The 22907-nt window shown below is 38.3% G+C and overlaps 5 protein-coding genes across 6 annotated transcripts; 2 read left to right on the plus strand and 3 right to left on the minus strand.

Annotated features, from left to right (window-relative positions):
- Positions 1 to 1316: 1316 nt before the first annotated feature.
- On the plus strand, positions 1317 to 2081 carry LOC130209000 (protein S100-B-like). Its single transcript, XM_056438481.1, has 2 exons — positions 1317 to 1525; positions 1915 to 2081. Exons 1-2 carry the CDS (start codon positions 1397 to 1399, stop codon positions 2065 to 2067), a joined length of 282 nt encoding a protein of 93 aa, XP_056294456.1. The 5' UTR covers positions 1317 to 1396; the 3' UTR covers positions 2068 to 2081.
- Positions 2082 to 2306: 225 nt separating this feature from the next.
- LOC130208996 (bile acid-CoA:amino acid N-acyltransferase-like) lies at positions 2307 to 6499 on the minus strand. Its single transcript, XM_056438477.1, has 11 exons — positions 6238 to 6499; positions 5338 to 5547; positions 4778 to 4877; positions 4225 to 4415; positions 3978 to 4153; positions 3751 to 3867; positions 3563 to 3648; positions 3183 to 3276; positions 2961 to 3041; positions 2586 to 2721; positions 2307 to 2432 (listed from the first exon to the last, which is right to left on the minus strand). The coding sequence occupies exons 1-11, from the start codon at positions 6353 to 6355 to the stop codon at positions 2314 to 2316; spliced, it is 1428 nt and encodes a 475-aa protein (XP_056294452.1). The 5' UTR covers positions 6356 to 6499; the 3' UTR covers positions 2307 to 2313.
- A 359-nt stretch (positions 6500 to 6858) lies between these two features.
- sys1 (SYS1 golgi trafficking protein) lies at positions 6859 to 10906 on the plus strand. 2 transcript variants are annotated; one of them, XM_056438179.1, is made up of 4 exons: positions 6859 to 6965; positions 8767 to 9021; positions 9118 to 9185; positions 9481 to 10906. In XM_056438179.1, the coding sequence occupies exons 2-4, from the start codon at positions 8860 to 8862 to the stop codon at positions 9719 to 9721; spliced, it is 471 nt and encodes a 156-aa protein (XP_056294154.1). In that variant the 5' UTR covers positions 6859 to 6965; positions 8767 to 8859; the 3' UTR covers positions 9722 to 10906. The 2 variants fall into 2 exon arrangements, with proteins under 2 accessions (XP_056294154.1, XP_056294155.1); XM_056438180.1 differs by lacking the exon at positions 6859 to 6965 and having other exon boundaries at positions 6972 to 9021.
- Positions 10907 to 12816: 1910 nt separating this feature from the next.
- On the minus strand, positions 12817 to 16573 carry LOC130208831 (neuritin-like). The gene is made up of 3 exons (XM_056438181.1): positions 16459 to 16573; positions 15574 to 15724; positions 12817 to 14847 (listed from the first exon to the last, which is right to left on the minus strand). Exons 1-3 carry the CDS (start codon positions 16508 to 16510, stop codon positions 14613 to 14615), a joined length of 438 nt encoding a protein of 145 aa, XP_056294156.1. The 5' UTR covers positions 16511 to 16573; the 3' UTR covers positions 12817 to 14612.
- Positions 16574 to 17663: 1090 nt separating this feature from the next.
- Positions 17664 to 22567, minus strand: LOC130208280 (translocon-associated protein subunit alpha-like). Its single transcript, XM_056437315.1, has 9 exons — positions 22426 to 22567; positions 21228 to 21346; positions 21040 to 21136; positions 20562 to 20689; positions 20124 to 20258; positions 19638 to 19714; positions 19028 to 19106; positions 18637 to 18730; positions 17664 to 18501 (listed from the first exon to the last, which is right to left on the minus strand). Exons 1-9 carry the CDS (start codon positions 22493 to 22495, stop codon positions 18437 to 18439), a joined length of 864 nt encoding a protein of 287 aa, XP_056293290.1. The 5' UTR covers positions 22496 to 22567; the 3' UTR covers positions 17664 to 18436.
- Positions 22568 to 22907: the final 340 nt, after the last annotated feature.

The raw sequence follows: 22907 nt of genomic DNA on the forward strand, positions 1-22907 counted from the left end.
GAAATTGTAAGGAGATTTCCGGTTATTTTAGTGGGGAAGTTTTGAGCAAATCTACTTACTACTTAAAACATAATGTAATAATAAACAATAAGGCTCCAGAAAACAGTTTTTTTTAATCCTGAAATGAAAATTGTCAGTAGTAAGCCCAAACAATTCTATTGTTGATAATGATAAGTCCTAGTGAGATACTCATATAACAAAGTGATTACATTTAATTTAATTCAAAGATGAAGTATTGCTGTTTGATTAAAAGAAATGTTCAGAAAATGAGTTATAACTCAACGACACAATTAGGTTTTCTAATAAAGCCCCTGTAATGTTATCTAAAGATTATAAGAGAGAAGGGAAATCAAACACATGTTGTGCACGTATAGTGTATATTTGGGCAGTAATAATAATGAATATGAATTAAATAGCATCTAGCTCTTTTACAGAAATATTACAAATGTTCTACGTAAAGCCTAAATTATATATATAATTACTTGTTTTGTATGTACTCTGATGTATAGTATGTTTTGAGATAATTAACACCCCAAATTGGGGGACTCAATTTGGGTGTGCATGTGTAACGTCAGTAAAGGTAACTTTAAATTGACACACACTTTTTTACAAAGCGTAATCTACAAACATAGCCTTATTCCAGATTATTATTGCAAAATAATTATCATGTATTATTAAACCTTGTGCCCTAAGAACTTTTGCTGTGTGATGAAAATGCATGAGGTTGTTTTTTATAACAAACTGTACAGTTCCTAAGCTGGATATTGTCGGGAAGACTTAAAACAACAGTGGCCTTTAACAGACCACAAGGAAAATACTCCCGTTATGGAGTTCATATATTAGATCACATGCGCACGCATGCACGCACAGGCAAACGCACGCACGCACACACACACACACACACACACACACACACACACACACACACAAACACACACCCACACCCTAATTGGCTAATTGAAAAAAACTTATATCGAATGGTTCATTTAAAGAGCAAATGTTTTTTGGTCAAAGCTCTGACCACTGATTTCCATTAGTCGTCCATTATGTAGTGCACAGCAGATGAGAAACCTTTGTGTGGTCGATATCAATTCAGTTTCGCGTCGACAGTAAACTGGGCGAGGTTGTCGACACACTGCTGGATAAGCCATCAGTCCCATTTACAGAAGGATCCTTACAAGACAGAAGAGTTTCTTCAGATGGCGGTAAGTGTTTTAATTTTTTTTCATATAAAAATAGATCAAGCTGATAAAAACATCGTACAATAAGTGAAAAGAACGCATCGCGTTACAATGTATTTAATGTTTGATCTCTATCACAACATTCTTATCTGAGAGTAAAACACACGCTTTTGTATTGTGATTTAAATTGTTTGTTGCAGGCCTCAAAGAAGAATATGTCAGACCTGGAGAATGGCATGGTGACTATAATCAACATTTTCCACAAATACTCCAGTCACAAGTGCAATCTGAAGAAAGTAGAGCTTAAAGATCTTATTAACAATGAGATGAGTAATTTCATCATGGTGAGTGATGGAAGTAAAAGTGTTAGAAGAAAATAAATAGCATGTTCATCAGCACTTTGCAGTACAATGTTTGTATTCAAAAGATTATAGTACGAGTTATAAATCAATGATGTTTTATTGATACGCCTGTTGATAAGCTGTGTTGCTTAAAGCTAACATAATATGCAAACATATTACCATCTTGAATGTTGCCAGAGGATCGAACAACATTTCTTTATCACAACCTTCAGGCCAAACGATGTTAATCTATTAAGCGAATGTGTTTTCTGGTGTTTAATGAGCATTTAAACCTCATGGTCTCACTAATGTTGATACAGACTTTTAGTTTTATGAAATGTTTTAAATAGCCTCCAAATGTTTCACTGTCTTTCAATTTTCTTGCTGAACAGAAAATCCATGAGAATGAGATTCTGGATGAGCTCTTTGCAGACCTCGATCAGAACGGAGACCTGGAGATTGACTTCAAAGAGTTCATCAACCTCATCGCCATGGTTACCTCAGCATGCCAGGAGCTCTTCATCCCAAACAACAGTAATAATTAGTTAGCATGTCTACTCATTACTCATTAAACATTTGAGGATCACAGAAAAGGGGTCTGCTTTTTTTTTAGGTGACTGAGAATATCTATAATACACTGGATTATTTGTTTGGTATGATAAAGGTTTGTTGCATAAATTAAAATGACAACATACAAAGAACCATACATTTACTGTAATGGCACTCGGTGTCACCGCACCTGAAACCAGACAATACATAAGGTATGACTAAATAAGCCAGTACTTTCCATCTTAAGATATACCACAGATTCTTGGTCTCAGATGACTTTCCATAAAATCCAGGATCTTCTTCCAGGCATCTTCCTGTGCAGCAGCGTGAGGTGCGGGTTGACCTCCCCACACAGTGAACACTACAGGAGAAACAAAACAGCATTACGATTATTAATACCTAATAGTTACATTTTCTATTTTACAAGGACCAGTCTAAAGTTAAAAGGGTAACGACACCAAGTATTAAATAGGATTTGGCTGAAGGAAAAATGCAGCTCTGGGGTAAGGCTCACGTTTTTTTGGTTTCATGCTCCACAGGGACAGTCTTGCATTTGGTGTGTAAGGCGGTTCAATCAGGTGACCGGCACCGGGGTACGACAAAAGGGTGAGCAGCTGGGATTTACCTGCAGCCCTCATGGTCTCTTCGATCTGGTGACAAATAAAACATAACTAAGCCAAACAACCAAGAACATGAAGGTGAGTCCGAAAACGAGAGTATTTAAGTAAATCTCACAGCTGAAACATTTACAATTTAAGTGAATGTGCTCAAATAACATATACCACATAAAAACAAAACCTCCTCTGTCTATCAAGGAGAACATTAATGCTTTCCAGCGTCAATCATTTAAAATATTATTATTATTACAGTAAAATAAGACATAATATACCAGGTTTGCATTCTCGATACTTGAAGAACTTTGGTCATCTTCACCCACTATGTACATGAATGGACAGGCGATGTGCTCTATCTGTAAAAACACAAGATGTAATTCTGGAGCAGAGTTTCTCTTATTGATACAAAATATCAACATGCATATTGTTTTCAGATTTTTTAAGCCTGACTGTGTACAGTATACGTTATGGTGGCTTCAGGAGTTTTACGTATTCACCTTCAGTTTTCTCTCAGGGCAAATGTTTGCAGGCGAGGAGATGCTTCTGAAATTCACAAAGCCTTGATCATCAATATCCCAAAGTTTCTGGTCACTAAAAGGACAAGTTAAGAGAGAAATAACAATAATCAGTCATTGGGGAAATTGTTGAAAATGACCTTTGAGATACAAATGTTCTGCCTCTGAAGCTATTTTACTAGATCTCAATCAGTTAGACAATTAATTTAACAATTTCCTGCGTTATCTATAATACTAAAATGCGTAGTTTAGTCTAAACCCGTAAGTATTACACCTGATCCTACACCCGATCAGAGCCATAATAGAATCCTGCAATAATCCCAGTGTTGTCTTGACAACATTATCCTACAAATTTGAATTACCTTTTAAAGGGTTCAGTCATGCCATCTGGATCTGAGAGCTTCATGAGGCTTCCTACTGGGCCATTGATACAAATCAAACAGGATGGCTGGAGGAGAAAAAGTTCATTGTTGAATGGTAATGTGACGTCACTAGAAACATTGTGATTTTACAGCTATGAATTTATCAAAGTGTAGACTATCTGACATACATTGACACCAGCCTGAATGGCAATTCTAAGACTCAGGTAAACTCCAAAGGAGATACCTATGATCCCAATTCTGTCTGCAGAGACCTGTCGATGATCTTGAAGTAGGTGGTATGCCGACTGTCCAAACAAACAAATAGCATATTAATCAGTAAATGTGAGCTATTTTAAAGTGAGACGTACTGTATATAGACGATGCAAAAAGCAGGAAATAAAGCATTGTATCTTACTTTGAAATATGAATCACCAACATTTATACTTTTTTCAGGGCCAGGCAAATCTTTGTGGCCGAAGTAGGCAAGAGAAAAGCTTGCGTAGCCCTTGGCTGCAAAAAGGGCGGAACGGTACTCCATCAGTCCTCCACCCATTCCCCAAAGGTCCAACATACCTGGAAACGGGCCTGGGCCTGCAGGAAATCAGTAAAGTCACAGTCGTCTTAAAAACATAGTGTGTTAATTCATCAAATATTATGCTCACCAGGTGGTAAAAACAACGTCCCCACAACTCCATCCTTGCGGATCTCTATTCTCCGTACACCTGGTGCCATGTACCAGCGCTCAGCAGTGACTGCAGCCAGTTCGGTGCTTTGTTTCTCAATGGGTGACACGTGACCCTCCAGTAAAGACACACGCATTACATATGGAGTCTCTACATTATTTTTTCTGAGCCTGAAACAGAAAAAAAAACTATGATGTAGGAAGTTACAGTTGTGGGAAGCAGTCCTTGCTTGTAGCAGCTAGTTCACTGGGTAAAGGGTCAAATGTAGAAATAATAAAAACCATGTCTGTTGATATAAACTGACTAATTGAGTTAGATTGTGGCCATGCATCATTGGAAATGCTACTGTGCCCTGCGTGAACAAACATGAGGCTCCAATATTGACAGGGTTTATGTAGAGTTGTTGGGCTTTGCTACAATTATAAATTGACAACAACAAACACTTCAATAATCACAATGTCCAATGTCTGTGGTTTTGATGCCACAGACGTTTATTTCTTTAGCCGTCAGTGAGCTTGTTTTCATCACATGCCTCAAACCTTCCCTTGAACCAGGGGCTGGCTGCAGTCCCCAGAACAGTCCCATCGGCTCACAGCCCAAATAAGAACCCCCGACTGAACGATCCCTGGTCACTTTTAAGGAGACAAAGAAACAGAGAGAATATAAGATCTCTGCATAAAAGTCTTAATGGCGCAAATAATCTGATTTCTAAACATTGCATCCACGATACACAGATTCAATGTTAACTTTCAACCATTTTACAGCATTACAGTTGAAGCTGTATTCCACTTAATTGCTCATTTGTTCTTTTAATGCTCAAATATCTTTTTAATTTTGAGAAATTGTATAGGTTTTAACTAACTACATGCAAAGAAAAAAAATGGCAGGGCCATAATAATACAAGTTTAAATCTTACATTAATATTGCTGTATTTAAACATATATTTTAACCCTTTCTTCACATTTATTTAATAAGACTATTGTGTTTTATTTCAGATAGTGTATCAGGTTATTACATTACATTTGTATTAATTAGATTATTACAAAAGCATTACATATAATCCAACAGGGAATATACTGTATTGTGACTCACAATTGACAGTGCCATCTGCATTTGTATTATAGTGGGCGAATGCCTCCCACAGGTCACCATCATCACTGTGCATTTGTGCACACACTGTGACGGGACACTGCGGTGTCAGGAACCGCCCTATGATGCTGATCGGTTCATCCATCAGGGCACGAAGAGGAGTTGCTGTCAACATGGGGGCAGTCCGAAAGCGGCTCTTCCACCGAACTCCACCTACAGGCCGAAGAAAAATGTATTTGTGAGCTTTGAAGAATATCAAATGAAACTAAAATAAATGTTTTTACAATGCTTTATTGACATTATTTGTAATGTGTGTCAAGTATCAGAGGGCTGATAAAGATCCAACAGACCTGGATGTGGAGACATTTTAACATTGATGCAATTTAGTATTTCTCCACATACAAACCATTTGGGTTCCTCTAGTTTAGGTCAAGGCAACATTGGAATGTAGACAGGAGGAATCAAATCCCTAACCCTATTAAATCAGTCCCTTTCTAAATTCACTAGCAAATAGCTAATGATAAAAGATTAGTAGAGCTGGTAGAAATGTATTTACAGACCACTCTATTATCCAAAACGCTTATCCTATCCAAACCTATTTAGGGTCGCCTGGGCGCTGAAGTCGATCCCAGCTGACATTGGGCGAAGGCAGGGTTCACCCTGGACAGGTCGACAGTTTATCGCTGGGCAAATATATTTAGGATTTCTTGAAAATGTTTTTGAGATTATTTTACACTTGTAATAAAATAGTCTCAGACGGTCACATGCATTACAACCAGACCGTCATGCAAAAGCTGCAGTTGAAGACCTGAACTATCAGCACTTTATGATCCTATTCAAAGTTGATTTCACGCCCACGTTTTCCAATGACCTATAAGACTACAATAAAAACAATATTCTTACCCATAGCTTGATACAAACATGCCAGGTTCCTGTGTACACCGATGCATGGTCTCATTTTCCTAATTTCTAGTTGTCGAAATGTTGTCATGAAACACTTCCGTGTCATATCTATGTTCATAAAATAAGATTGAAGTTAATTATTAAACCTGACAACTGACCGAAGGGTAAACTGAATAGCCTATGCTGCAAAGATAAATGGACCTTCTTGAACATTTTCCTGCATTATACTCTGGAGTGAGTCTGGACTGTGTAAGAAAACAGAGGCTGCTTCATTATTGACTAAGTCCTAAAACATATGGCTCTTTTTTATATAGGTGACTTTAACGTGCCCTTACATCCTACGGAAACTAAAACTAAAGTTATTTCAAAATAAATGTTACACTTGCATAAAAAACACAAAAGAAACATTGAGTACATCAAAGTAACCGTAAATCTAGCTATCATATAAGAATTATTAGATTGTATCTATCCTTTGTTTGCAGAAGAATAATATTGCGGGAACATCATCATAGATTTTCTTAGTAATACGACTGACGTGGTTTACTTTGAAAAGAAAATGTTAGTGTGTAGTTTTCTTTCCGGATCCGCCGCTGTAACTTCCGTGTTGTTAACGAGCTACAATCGATTACTAGCTAGCTAGGCCTTAACAGTAAACTTTTGAAAACAGAAAGCAACAGATGAGGTTATCGTCAATACGGCACTCAAAAGCTGTGTAACCCAGTGCTCAGGTTGGTATCAGCTGCCCTTTGTTTGGTTAAAACAGTTTAGCTCCTAAAGGAAACAGGGTAACTTGTTGGTTATAGTGCTATACGTTAGTCTGAGACAAGAAAGACAACCATGATTAACTACTACAGCGGTGTTGTTGTTTACACACATAAGCAGAGTTAAATATATGTCGTAACTTGGCTTATATGTGTGCATGAAATGAATGGCACTCAGGGGTTTGAGTATTTAAGACACGGTGTTAACGGTCTGTAATTAGTGAACGTGAGCATTGCTAAGTATTGTGTTCGCTAGGTTCGGTGATAGCTCGCTATGTTACACAGTCGATGCTGGATAGACACCAGTGGAGGTTTACTCAAGGTATTTATTGGATATTGAAAGGACCCTTCACACTCCTATTATATTATCACATGCGGAGGTAAATCATGGGCAAATGCTCTCATACAGAAGCGGAATTTTGCATGAACTCATATTCTTTAGTTGATTCATTACAGATGATATGTTGTTTATTTCTTTATATGAATTAGGTTGACTTTTTTTGCTGTGTACAACGTTTACATTTGATAGAAAATATGTAAAAGGACATGATTGGGTTAATTACATGCCGGGCCAGTTGTTAGAAGTATTTTTTTTAAAGGTAATTAAGGACTGTTTGTACTGCTTGAACTATTCACATGTTATGCACACAACAAATACTGCAAGAACAATGCCACACAGTAATTATGAGCCGAGAGAGGGTATTTCATTGAACTGCCATTTTACAGTTTCACTTTCCTGAGTTTTTCCAAACCCAGATTAAAGCCTATACTTCTTATTACATCTGCGATATATATATATATATATACACTACCGTTCAAAAGTTTGGGGTCACTTAGAAATGTCATTATTTTTCAAAGAAAAGCACTGTTTTTTCAATAAAGATAACATTAATCAAAAATACACACTATACATTGTTAATGTGGTAAATGACTCTTCTAGGTGGAAACGTCTGGTTTCTAATGAAATATCTCCAGAGGTGTATAGAGGCCCATTTCCACCAACTATCACTCCAGTGTTCTACTGGTACATTGTGTTTGCTAATCGCCTTAGAAGACTAATGTCTGATTAGAAAACCCTTGTGCAATTATGTTAGCACAGCTGAAAACAGTTATGCTGGTGATATAAGCTATACAACTGGCCTTCCTTTGAGCTTGAAGTTTGAAGAACAAAATTAATACTTCAAATATTAATCATTATTTCTAACCTTGTCAATGTCTTGACTATATTTTCTATTCAATTTTCAATTCATTTGATAAATACAAGTGAGTTTTCATGGAAGACACGAAATTGTCTGGATGACCCCAAACTTTTGAACGGTAGTGTATATATATATATATACACACACACACACACACACACACACACACACTTTACAGCAGTGCAGTTGGCTGTATTCTCACTGAAATAACTTTTATTACATATAACATTTCATTTTGCTGACATTTTTAATCCAAAGCGATTTACAATCATGTTACATTCATACACCGTAGCTACAGGAAGCAATTCAGGGTTAAGTGTCTTGCTCAAGAACACATCGAATAGGGGCGGAGATTGAACCGCCAATCCCCTGATTGAAAGACCAACCTGGTAACCAGTTCCACTGACCCACAGTCGCTCCTTTTATGATGCTACAGTAATTGTCCTACTTCTGCTTAATGAAGTTTTTGGGCTAACATTAAAAACTCAATACATGGGTTTTTATGTCGACAGTTTGAATTACTGAATTGAATCACATACTTCATTACATTTGACCTTTTTGTGTTTCAGTTTTTGATCTCACACGCAGGTCAAACTAGATGGCCCAGCTGGAAACCGTTGGGACCACACGGTAATACACCTGTAGGTGTAAGTCTGTCTGCAATGGCCAGTCACTTCCGTAGCTACATCTGGGACCCGGTCCTCATTGTGAGTCAGATTGTGTTGATGCAGTGCATCTACTACAGCTTCTTGGGCCTTTGGTTAGCTGGAGTGGACAGTCTGGTGCAAACTAGTCGGTCACTGGACCAGATCTTCAGCTATGAAGTAAGTTATAAGCTCTCTGCTAGCTGTGTGATGTATGTTTGTGGCACATTTGTAGACTCTCAAAATGATTTGTAATTATTTGGTCTGCTTTGGAAGGTCCTTGGTTTTGCAACGATGCAGGGCAGGCTCTCAATGATGGCATTCATCTTGAACTCTCTTACATGGTAAGTCATCTCTTAATTTCTTTCTTCGTCAACCACAGATGAGAGCTGTAACTTCTAAAATGCTGTTGTTCAAGCATCTCTTGATTAAATAGCATGAAAGATGTATTCACAACTGCACAATTAAAGGACAGAATATATTTATTTACATACAAATAAAATGGATACTTTCTTTGGATTTGGTATTTGGAAAATCTTGAACATTTACAACTTTGCAGGGGCATTTTTATATTCACACAGAAATGAAACATTAATGAGCATGGCCTGTATCGTAACTTTTCTGTCATTTGTCCTGCAGCGCCCTCGGTCTGTGGTTCTTCATCCGTCGGGGGAAACAGTGCCTGGACTTCACAGTCACTGTGCACTTCTTCCATATGATTGGCTGCTGGATCTATAACGCTCATCTTCCATCTGCCCTGTCCTGGTGGCTCGTCAATGTAGCCTGCATGGCGTTGATGGCTGTAATCGGAGAGTACTTGTGCATGCGGACTGAGCTCAGGGCTATTCCAGTCAATAGTGGACCTAAATCTAACCTGTGAAATTTTGTCGATGCCATGTTGAAAATCTGTGGACGGTTAACTCCTGAGGAACTCTGGGAGAAGGGTTTTTCCACTGCTTCCAAAAGAAAAGGAGCGTGAACCTCTATCAGCGTAGATGTTGGATTGTCATCCATCTTCTCCAAGTGATAGACCAGATGAACTGATCTATTTCAGAACTGACACTAAATGTTGGACAGTGTTAGCTCTGGAGCAAAAGATACATGCTTTAATGCTTATAAAAGCAGATGTCAATTTACACCGTTCTCGGAACCTAATGACTACATTTTATTTTAAGTAATTGCACTTTTGTGTTTATTTTAATTACGCCAGGATGGACATCTCATTTCCTCATTTTAAGATTTACAATATTTCTTGCTGATGTGTGCACATCTTCAGATGATGAATTGAAACGTCAGAAAAATGCAAGAATTATTTTCTTCCTTTTCTTTGTGTTGATATTGCGACAAGCTGGCCGGACTGACAAGAAAAACATGATGATATTTTGGTTTTAAAATTCAAATGTTATAGTCACTGCACTTTAGAAATGTCAATGTGCAAGTTACCTATTGAGATTTTATCATGTTTTCTTTCAGCTGCATCTTTGAAGTTACATGTTGGGGTTCCGTGTTCAAACAGACATGCTAAAGTTGTATGACACGGTAATCAATCAGTGTAAATCCAAATGTAGGAAAACGTTTTCTGCTTCAAAATCTCAAGACATTATGTTAGTCAGAAGTATCAAATCAGGCTTTTTTTTATGTTCTCAATTGATTTAGCACACAATGCTCAGTTTCTGCTTTGTCATTCTACATTGTATTACACAGCTTGCGTTGTTTGTCTCCATCTCTATGTCATGATTTATCATGCGGTCATGGGGGCCACTTTGGGGACACTTTGTCAGCCACCAGCTGCGTTCTGACAGCAGACTGTCTGTGTTTCTGTGGGGGATGTGATATGATAAGTACTGAAATGTGCAGCACAAATGGTTTCTGGAACACTTCTCAATTTACGATGGCTTTTAAAACACTGTCTCAATTGAATGCAGATTATTAGATTACCTTGTCCTGTAGCCTATACTGCGATATATTTATATTTTGCGTGGTGAATGTCGGATCAAATCTCTGCATATTTGATTGTGGACATTTGTGTCACATATTGATATTTAAAAGCTGTACAAGAGTTGGACATTATGTGAAATTCACTTATTCCCTTTCCTGGTGAGTTAGATGAGAATATCAATTATACCACTCTCATGTCTGTCCATTCTTTACATATATATATATAAATAAGCTAGCCTGTTTCCACCAAAGGTAAATACTTTAAACCCAAGCTTTAAGCATTAATCTCGCTAATTAACATCTCGATTGCTACTCAAGTCTAAAAATGGCATGATGTGCTAAACTATTTCTTTGCTTTTTGCTGTGATATCCTGGAGTCTTGTTGGCAATCAAAACTTTACAGATTAAAACAAGATGTAAAGTGTTAATTATTGAGCTGTGAAAGTGCTGGTTTAGGCATATGTTTTACATTCAGTGCCAGGCTACCTGTTTCCCACCCATGTCCAGTCTTTTTAGTGGCTGGCTGTGTTATCATCTTCTGATCCAAGGACAGCAAATACGCGTACATCCTGGTGTGTTCAAACCCATGACAACCCTTTCTAATCCAGTGACCCCTACTGTTTTATTATTTTTTGCAACTGCTGCTCTTAAAATGTCCACATGCAACACCACCTTTGTATTCTTGAACATAAACCTTCGTTTTTATAACGTGTTTACTTTAAATACAAAAAACTTGAGAGCTGGACCTGTTTGTGTAACAATGTCTGTCTTGTTTCTAGTGCAGAAACATCAAAGACAAGGTGCACATATGTGTTCCTCTTAATTCTCTGAAGATTTAAATATAGGGTGTTGGCACCAACATCAAGGAATTATGTTGCAAGTATTTCTGTGCATACGTTACATAATAAAACTACCAGTTCATAGAGGTGCTTGTACATCTTAGTCAGGAAACTAGGCGGAAAAAAAAATTGCCCATTCGGCTTTCGACATCAAAGATAGGTCCTCTAATGAGGGGCACAACACAAGCGTGTCTTTGGTTCTCTGTAAGAGTTCCACCCCAGGCCCAGATCCTTCAATATCTCCAACTGTCTCTTAAAAGTGTCCAGGTGGAAAGAAGCAGATGGGGGGGAAGTACTAACGAGTAAAACTACTGGTCGCAATCCTCATTACCAACACTTTGCTTCAGGGAGGGCTAAAAACAAACTCTTTAGTAAGAATCGTACAGCAGAAGACCCACTGAATCGATTAAAGGCTTTACTATTTTACCCATTTGTGTTTCTAGAGCTTTGCTGTCCAATATTTTGCAGAATGTGTTGCACACACACACACACACACAGACATTGTATGTGTTAAACGTTTGCGCTTTATTATTACAAACACATTACTTTGCCATATATTGCTTTATAAGTCTTGTAAATAGTGTGCTTTCCTATCAGTAAACTGACAAAACATTGATATAGAACTTGCTTTTACATTTAGAAGTTCTTAACTGTCATTAGGGTTCATTTCCTATGATAATGCTTATGATAACACAATCCTTTTCATGCTTTTTTCAACAGCATACAAGGGGATACGAGTCCTCTTGAAGAACTGATCGTACATATTGCTCATGCGTTGAGGACATCACAACTGTTTTTGTATTCTCACCACCAGACACACGATGTATGAGATAATGCGAGCATGAAATAAATAGAAACAACGAGAACAAACATGCTAAGAGAGGTGGAGGTGGGTGAGGAATCTGCATAAAAGGATGCTGATAGTCAGAGGAGCTATAGCCTATAACTTCATGCACAGATCAATACAACCATACATGTTGTCCAAGGTGAAATCAACATAATGTTCATTATTCTGAAGCACTGTCACAAAAATGATCATGCATTTGGGATTAAAGAGATAATGCCTATGAGGACCATCAGAAATAAAGAAAATATGATGCCAGATATGTTGTAAAAAAACTGTGTTTTCACTGTTGAGATTCACAACAGGCGTTTTTGGCTGCTTTTGGCCTGGATTTCTCAAAATGAGGTTGATTAAAAGCATGACACAGATAAATTGAGCAGCATAGTTCATCTGTTTTGTTTGAATTCTGCAATGCATTAATGTTTCAATCATAAATTGTAATACTTTTTAAAATTTTATTTTCCAAAAATAGGTTTTGCTTTAGATTTTTAAATGATAATTATTTTTTTCTTTGAACATTTCTGTGATATAATCCACCCATGTCTATTAGCAACATTTAAATACTGTGTTTACTCAGTACTGAGATGTCTTTAAAGGAACGTTTTAGTAATATCGTGCTAATCAAAAGTGAGCATTTTCACACAATGTGGAGCAGGTATTAATGAAACAACACTGAACATTCACAATTAAGATTTTCTTTTTTTACATAAACTAAGACTGAACCAAAGTGTGGGCTGAGGCAAAGAGGAGGAAGTGAACGTGTGAGGTTATGTCAAGATGACGGTTTTGGTGTCTTTATAGCAGCCGTGCAACATCAACCACAATGGGTGGAAGTGTTGGAGGAGCAAAGTGTTATACAAGTGGCTTGATTGTCACTTACACAAACATTCACTACACGTGGAAACCTGTTAAAGGGGCATTTCACCTATGATCTGAACGTTATTTAGTTGCTAGCTTTCGTGTAATTAAATCAGATTATTGTCTGGTTCTGTATTTAGGTGTGGGCCTTTCACTGATCAATAAGGTGATAACATATTCAATTTGTTTCTTAATGACTGAGAAAAAAGATTTGCAAAGACATTGTTGTTATTTTTGGTGAGGTGCTCCTTTAAATGTTTTCTTGCAATGTGAACATTAATACATCATAATGGCTTGGCTGGATGTATACAAACTCACTGATTAAATTGCTTAAATTTGATTTCTTGTCTAGTAGTAGATGTGACAATGTATACCACTCTCATGTCTGTACCATATGTACAACTTTAGCCAACAGCCAGTTAACTTGGCTTGGCTAAAGGACAAGGAAACAGGAGGAAACAGATCCAAAGGTAACCAAGCCCCCTGTCCGGTCATGCCTAAAGCTCACTAATTAACATTTTATCTGTTAATCCGTGTAAAAAGATACAACATATGTTTGACAGGGAGTGACGTGTCAAACTATTTCTCAGTCAGGAGCGGCCACGGCAGCCGTGTTAAGCCAAGCTAACTGGCTTCTGGCAATATCTTTATATTTAGTATACGGACATGAGAGTGGTATAAATCTGCTCAGCCAACTCCCAAAATGTTGAACTATTCCTTCAACTATTACAAACACATAAAATACATGGAGTGGGCACACATTAACTTCTTATGATCTTAGAATATAATGGAAACCAAAACAACTCCTCAAATACCGTTTTTAAAAAATGACCTCAGAGTTGAAGCCACAAAAACTGAACATGATAATGTATATAAATATTCATTGCATTAGATTGTACTGCACTCCATGTATATTAGTAACACGGAGCCACAGGTGTCTGGCTGTTTGTATCTGAAATCCCTTGAATACTTGGCTTGTTTGCTTTAGTCTGCCTGGACTGATTAATTGGCTGAAATGTAGTTTTCTCAACTACAGTACCCTCTCAGTTTCTAGACATAAGGGAGGATCAAGCTGAATATTTGAGGGGATTTCAATTATTATTCATGCCAGCAAATATTGATTGGCTAGCCACAGACCCAGGTGGCTCTGGGTCAAAATACTCCTTATTATTCAATCACTCATGCCTCTTAAATCCTTGGCTTTAAGTTTGAACTCAGGAGGACTGGACTCGGAGGAATTTGAGGACCTCGTCATCGCCCCTTCCATCTCCTCACCACCACCCCTGCTCGATTTATACGGGGAACCAGTTGGGCCCAGTCATGATCAACACACCTATAAGGGGCAGGGTAAGGGCAGCAAGAGATGAACTTGTGCGGGGCGAGGAGCTGGGGCTGCACAGGTCGAACAGACTTCCGTGGAAGTGCATCTTCGTGGAGTCATGCCTCAGATTCTCCCAGATGGAGCTGACTTCCTCTTTACAGTTGGACAGCGCTGTGAGGGCACATGTGTGGAAAGCTTCCCAATGGCTGTGGCAAAGAAAAGCATCACCAGATCAACACTGCGTCTGCGTTCACTCAAGGTTTCATCCTGGCTAAGGCGGCATGCAGATGTGCACTGGGTGTCGTGGACTAATTTGCTAACCAGTAATCTATCACTCAGATGGTTATGATGGCTTCAAGTAAGTCAAACTGAGCTTTAATTACCATGGCAACTGCACCAGAGAGCGAAACAATATCGCTTATGATATTGCATTTTCAACAGAAGGCGTACGTGTACAACTTTGTCTTTAATATATTGTGCAGGGGTTAGAGTGCATGCAGTAACAATCACAAAAAAATGTCCCCGGAGATTCATTACTGCTGCAGCTAAGTCATATACATTATTTAGTACAATGGCTCAGTGTCTAAGCACCATTCATGTATCTCTTCTCCCTCTGAGATGATGGCATATTTTCTTATTCTCTCAAGCATTTTACCAAGAGATGCACACTTCCTACCTGTCTGCCTTCATTCACTATATATTGTACTAATTATTTTTTAACTGACGTACAATTTAATCACACATATATTCACAATAATCATTTTAACTGAAGGGTTTCATTGCAACATCTTTGTTCTCGCCTTCTATGGTTAAAAGTGACTTTATCTGTTTACACATCTTTTAAACATACCAGTTCCATTGGGGATGTCCATGTGCACAGATTGGTGCTGCATGCTGTTCACACACTCACTCAATAATAAAGTTGTTATCACCTGCACACGGCTGCCACTCCCCTCTCACTGGTCACGTTCTCCTGATAGTTGTCCATGCTCTCTCCCAGCACCAGGACACAATCAGAAAAGTCCTTATACATGTGCTCACACTTCACATCTGTATCTCCTGACTCCAACAGGGGCAAGAATACTGTAAAAAACACACAGGTGATGGCTTAGATGAGTTTATAGGCACATGCAAAATAGCCTTATTTATTTATTTCTAATTTGGTGATTTACTCGCTGTGGAAAAGTCTCAGTCTGGTCTTTCATTCTCTACCATTTGCCCACTTCAAATATTCATGATCTTGCAACTTTCTTTCATAAATACACAACATTTCATGAAAAATGTTTTCTATTTTGTTTCATAAATATATTCACGCATTTGTTCCATTGCTTTTTTCAATCCTGTCATTTGAATATCCTTAAGGCAAATGTCGGTGGATTTTAAAGCACATGTTAACATATTAATTTGAACATGGCATCTCTTCCTTCCACAAAATGCTAAAACGTGTTAGTAATACGATATTATGCAAGAGAACAATGCAAAATAAGCACAATTTAAGCAATACATATTAGTAAAAGTGGCGTTTTGAAAAAATCAATCAGTTTGGCTCATGTTTTATATTTTCAGATCTTGCCTGGCCAAAAGCACACTATCATCTAAGTATAGACACTGGGTTCTATTGTCGATGGGTGTAGGCTACAAGCGGTTGGCCACGGTGCATCTCTCATACCCATCACGCACCGCTGATGGAGATAAATAAAGATTACAGTCATGGTGCCATTTCTGATGCAAGGAAAGACAAGATGTAAAGCAGTTCCCCGAGTCAAACCATCCAAAGTGACTGGCAGTCTAAATAAAACCGGCTTGACATATCTTACCCAAGGCTAAAATAAGAATCCCTCCGATCTTCGTCGACATGAAAAATCCCATATCATCCCATTTCAAGCCGAGCGGTGGGCGCGGGATGCTGCCGAGGCACTCGTGAATCGTAAGAAGAAAGCGTTGCTGAGTCACACAGAACCGATTAACTGCCCATTATTAATGTGTGTCGGTGTGTATCAGTGATTAAGCGGCGTTAAATACTTGGTGGGTGTGTACAGTCTTTCCCTGCTCCGGCCGACTGCTGACGCTACCTGCCCCCCGGCGCGCGCTGAGCTCATCTTCCCCCCTCAGCACCGGGCAGCTCTCACCTCCCCGAGGAAGAACCACCGAAAACACTCCTGTAAAATGGGGAGGACTCTCAGGATGCCCTGCTTTTAACAACATTAGCTCGAACTTAATAGATACTATCTGATATTATGTCAATGTCGAAGCTCCTCCTTAGTCTTACAGTATATCTGCCTTCTAGTACAAGTGTATATATATATATATATATATATACACACATATTATGTCAATGACGAAGCTCCTCCTTAGTCTTACAGTATATCTGCCTTCTAGTACAAGTGTGTGTATATATATATATATATATATATACACACACACACATACACACGTGTGTGTGTGTGTTTCCAAAGGGGTAGGCTACACAGATTTACTAGACTATTATGTTTAGTCCAAAATGAAGTATCCCTTTATTATATAAGTATAAGGAATATACTAGGACATGTTGCATGGGGACTAAAGCGGCACATGATTAAATGTGTTAGTATATGTAAATGTTAAGACCAAAAATCAGAACGGCAACAATTAATCCAGTAATAGATTAGCTAATGTTTGAATAGTTTATAAAGCAAAAATATGAGAATCCAGATTGTTAAACGGGAGAATGGTTTTCTTTTCCATAACGATATAAATCAAACATCTTTGAACTGTTGGTTGCATCTGAGGATAGTGTGCTACGGGAAATTGTGTTCTGGCAGTTTTAATTGTTTTGGAAATGTTGTCCCAAACATTTATTTGATTCTAAATATAATTGTTAGTTGCAAACCTGCATGCCATTTCCTTATAAAATTCCCTTGAGTGACAGCATGCACATTTGACTGAATATGTGTACTCTTGATTGCACAAACCAGACATTCAGAGAATGAAAAAGAAAACAGTATAATAATTAGGACGTGATCAACTAACGGGACAAAATATATACTTTGTTTACCCTTTTATTGTCTTTGAAAAGAAATGGTATGCAATCTGAAAGATTGCACCAACGGCACTTAGTAAAGAGTTTGGAATGCTCAACCAAGGAAACGTTACAATACAACAGGTAAACTAACCTGCATAAACCTCAAGGGAACAATGTTTAATATGCAGCTGCCATTGCTCCACTGAAAAAGATTTAATTACTTTTAGAAACCTCATGCTATATGACTGGATGGTAAAAGCAGAGGTCCATCAGTGGGAAACCATTTAATCAATTGCATCTACTTTTTCTTTGCATGGCATTGCATGACAGTACGGAAGAGGCACAGTGTTTTTTACATGATAGCGAAGTAGAGGATTTACCTTATTCAACAAATGAAAAATGAATGATTTGAGGCCTAAAAATGCAGCTAACATATCTCCGAAACAAAAAGTAATTACATTCTGACTTGACAGCATTTATAAAGCCAGCAGGTTGATTTATTCTGCTCTCTTTTTAGGGCACTTTGTTTTCACAAAAAGTTGAATTAATTCTTGTTTTGAATCACCTTTCACATACTGACAAAAAAAAAAAGTCCCTTTCAAAATAGACTGTAGTTCAGCCCTGTTGGTGTCTCAATGTCCGGGAGTCCGGGATGCTCTCTGGCCGTTGTTCCAGCAAGACGAGATCCACTCAAACATCTGAAACACGGTGGTCGGGTTGGAAGTGTAGATCCATTGTAAATGGGAATCGGGTTACAACGGCGAGGAAATGAGCTTTGAAAGCAATGGACAGTTCTATTGATCTGCTCCAGCTGCCCGATTGGTTCGTTTCCGTGGAGATGCTTTTGGGGAAACCTTGTCTGTAAGACACGATGCAAAGATCAGATTTGTGTTGCTGCATTTTCACAAAGAGTAACGTGTAATGTGAACAAACAAATCACTTGTCCGCTTTATCAGTCATTACTTGAAACAGTTGGGAATGGAACTGAACCTACTCATGATATTGAGAGTCTCCTGAGGAAGCCAGCTGATGTCCACGTCGTTCATACCACCAGTGCCCTTTTCTATTTTCGCTGAGACTCTCTTTTTCTGCAAGTTGAAAGACAACATGTCTAATTTTAAAACTATGTTATCCATGAGCCTGCTTCAATATCTTCTTCAATGTCTCCCTATCAAAGGAAAACATTTCACAGGGAGGACAATGGACCACACAACACCCCTTGTTAATGTGCCCTATATTCCATAAACTACTATTGACTTCAAACACAGGAAATTACATTTGCATTGGTAAGAGAGGAAATGACTCATCCCAAGTACATAATGTCGACCAAACAAACATATCTTAACGTGAAGAATAAAAGCAGCGGCTAGAAGACAAACCCATACCGTCCTTAAATCCAGGACCTGGTACACCCCAAAGAGCATCAGGGACACCAGTCCAACCAGGAAGATATACAGGAACATTCTGCAGAAATAAAAAGAAAAGTACATGGTGATTTGACATATCCTTGCACTACTGACTAACTGAAGACACAAGCTAGAGTTTGACTAAAATGTAGTTTAATTTTCTTGCCCTAAAAGGACTTAAGTGATCAGTTTCTGAACCATCTTCTAATTGTTTGAGATTTTAGGATGCAAAACACATTGCCTCTCTTGAATAATTTGCTGGTGACAGTTTCTGCCTCTTGCAGCAGCAGCATCACAATTCTGACAACTAATCTCTTTGTGCCAGTTTCACACCTCCTTTTTTTACAGGCTCTTACATGTTGTGCAATAGTCGGGTATTGTGAAGCCTTGGAGAGCTGTATATAAGGGACAGTTCTAAAAAAAGTAATAGGTGGTCAAAATAACTATATATACACATCATTTACATAAAACTGAGATGCAGAAATTTCAACTTACTGATTCAGTCATGTTGGTGCTATTTTCTAGCGTACAGTCTTTATAAAAATGTTTGCAGTGCAAACTTGATAGAGCATGTAGAAGATCGACTTACGTTTCCCCGTCCATTCCCTCGTCTAGCTCAATGATGGTGACAGTCTGGTTGTAGACGGCAGTCTGAAACCCGTTTCCCTGGAGAAAAAAATAGTAAACTCGAAGTGAACTTTCAAGAACTTTCCTTTTTAGAGCTGCAGTTTAAACATCTGAATGTCAATATGACTTAGCATCTGTCACATCATTGGTTAATAGCATGGAAACAACAGTCAAAGCTAAGCAGGAAGAAAATAATGATCATGAGGAGCCACCAGTCATCCCAATTATAAAAAAGAATATAGCCGTTTTATGAAAACTGCTTTGCTAACAATGATTTATTCAGGTATTAGTTTTAATGAATCATCAAATTTGAGATGGGCTGTGAAAAACCTTCCTGTGTTTGACATCATCACGCTACATCTTTTCTCTAAAATGTCAACCTGAACAGACCTCAAGCATCACCACCAAATATATTTTTTTATAAATAAATAATTTAAAACCTTTTTACCTCAGTGTCAAGATAGTTGAGGAGGATAACAAGACCAAATGGGCGACCTGCCATGGGCTGAGCTGGGATGAAGGAGTACTCAAAGGAGGCCTGAGTCTGGGGCTGCACCACAGTGCTCAGAGGCAACGCTGTGAACTAGATAAAAACACACATGCTGCAATAAAAACATTTATTGTCTTCTACTTCAACTAAATATTTAAATGAAAGGGTTTTATTTATCACGTGCAAGTATTCTATCAACCTATATATTGTTCAGAATATTTTATTAACATACTCGTATAGAATTTAATGCCTCCAAAACTTTTTCATCATCTAAAAATGAAAACAAAATAAAAATCAGCAAGTGATCACATTTTATTTAAGTTAAGCCATCAACCAAAGTTACTTTAAAATAAAGTATAAAAGTTGTTGCACATGTTGGCCTGTGTTTGTTCTTACATTCTGGATGTAGAACTGGAAGTCTTGGGGGTAACGGAAGGAGGCCTCCAACGACTGGACGGTGAAATCCTGACTTCCCTTGTTGGTGAAACCCACCAGGAACTTCACAATTTCATCAGCAGGAAACTCTAAATTAGTTATAAAAACAAATAGATATTATGTAATATATATTTTTTTTAACTCGTCATCATTCACCCATTTACACACTGATGGCAGCTGCTACGGTGCCACCTGCCCATGAGAAGTAACTAACATTCCCACACCGCAGGCAAAGCTACTCTAGCAATTTGGGGTTAAATGTCTTGTCCAAGAGGACACATTGACATGGAATGGCGGGGCCCGGGATCAAACCGCCGATTTTTGGATTCAAGGACGACTGAGCCAGTCGAAATAAAACAACAGCAGTCTATGATGATGTATTCACTTCGTGTAAATGCTGTAAAACTGGATGAAATCCTGAAAAGAGCTCTGAGCCCACCTTCTCCTGTCGTAAAGATGATGGTTGTGTCGACATCAGGGTGAGAAGATATCTGTTTATCAGCAGCTTCATCCGAGTCTTCTTCTTCTTCCCCTTCCTGAGGAGGAACATTGCATGACATCGTCTCTTGATGATCAGCATGTAAGTCTATGGTTGGATATACAACTGCATAATGAAAACATACATACCAAGGGTTGCATCTGATCCTGCTCAACGGGCACCTCTTCTTCATCTTCCTCCTCGTCTACTGCAGCATCTGGGTCCTCAGCAATGTCCTCAGCAGAGTCTGAGTCTGCAGAGACCTGGCCTGCATGGGGCCAAAGACACAACGATTTATAAGAGTTATACCATGACATATTGTATTGTTGATTCATATTATATTGTCCAGGATTTTTAGTTTTGTCTTATCTCATTACTGATGAATTGGGTTGTACTAGTATTTTAAAACGTTTGGTAGTTTTATTTTCTCAGCTAGCATACTTTTGACACTTTTAGAAGCAAAATGGATAATGAACGCATATCAACATTCACTGAAAGCTTCTCTTTCACATCACTTAGTTTGAGTGTTAAGACATTATCAGCCAAAGGATGGCTGTGAATAACACGTGAACAAATTATAACGCTGCTATTCTGAAAAAATGACAATGTCGCCCAATATCTTACTGGTGTGTACTACTACACACCAGTAAGGCCATTTAGAAAACCAATCAACGAATACCACGTGTTAAAATGATGCTGCATGGATTGACCTACTACTAGTGGCATTCACAACGATTACAATGCAATGTAAAGTTAATGGCTGGGTCCAACTTTGAATGTAACAATTGAAAAATGTTGATTAATGTTTCCTGTCTTCAGACACACAGTTTTGTTGCAAGTTTAAAATAAACAGCAGAACCATAAAAGTGCCCAATTCAATGGAATTCAGCGGGGGGAAAGACGGTTCGACAGACCAACAAACATGCAGTGAGTTACCATCTTATCTATGATGACGTGTCCCAGCAAGAACGAGCCGTTAACTGTTGCTGCATCCACAAGGACTTTCAGACATTTGTTTTTTCAAAAAAAATCACCCCATGCTCACAATGTGAAATTAAACTTCACTTTTCACGGCAGACATTGTTTTTTACACTTCGACGGCATCACCAACGATTATTTAAGTTTAAAAAACCCCAGATACACCGCTGTTGTTAATATGAATAAACGTGCCGATAAAATGTCTGTACATTGAAGTTACTAGAGCGCTAGTGAAGACTTGAAGCTGCTTGTGAACTTCTGCGTGACTCTGCCACGTCAATATATGCGTGAGTCTCATAACTTGTTTTACTTTTTCCGAACTGAGGAGACGAGATGAACCGTCGGCTTCAAACGAAGAATAGGACTCACCGATGGATATTAATGCGCAGGGGAATGCCAGGAGAAGCAGCAGCAGCATTTTTGATCCGAAATTTAACATTTTGTCAGAGATAGAGGCAGAAGTTAGTAACACATCAGCGTTCAGGAAAGGAGAGGACAGCAGCGAGCAGGAGGCGGGACAAGAGGACGTAGACCCGCCTTCTGGTATGTGACGGCTGGGAGGGCCTTAACTCCAATGGTTGCGTCGTGTGTCAAACATGTGACAACACTCATATTTTTGCATTCAAAGTTTTCAAACACTAATGCGCAAACGTAACTTGTGTTAACTTAAGTTACTCGGTCACGTCCATGAATTCTTATCACATTATGATGATTGTTGACTAGTTGCACATTTTGCTTTTTCTTCGCTTATCAGTGCATTAGATTCAAATTAATTGAACACTGTTTTAGTAAGGGTAAGCTTGTAGTGCAGCATTATATTCTCTTAATTTAAAAAAAGTAATCACTTTATA

This window comes from Pseudoliparis swirei, chromosome 18, assembly GCF_029220125.1.
Source record: "Pseudoliparis swirei isolate HS2019 ecotype Mariana Trench chromosome 18, NWPU_hadal_v1, whole genome shotgun sequence".
NCBI lineage: Eukaryota > Metazoa > Chordata > Actinopteri > Perciformes > Liparidae > Pseudoliparis > Pseudoliparis swirei.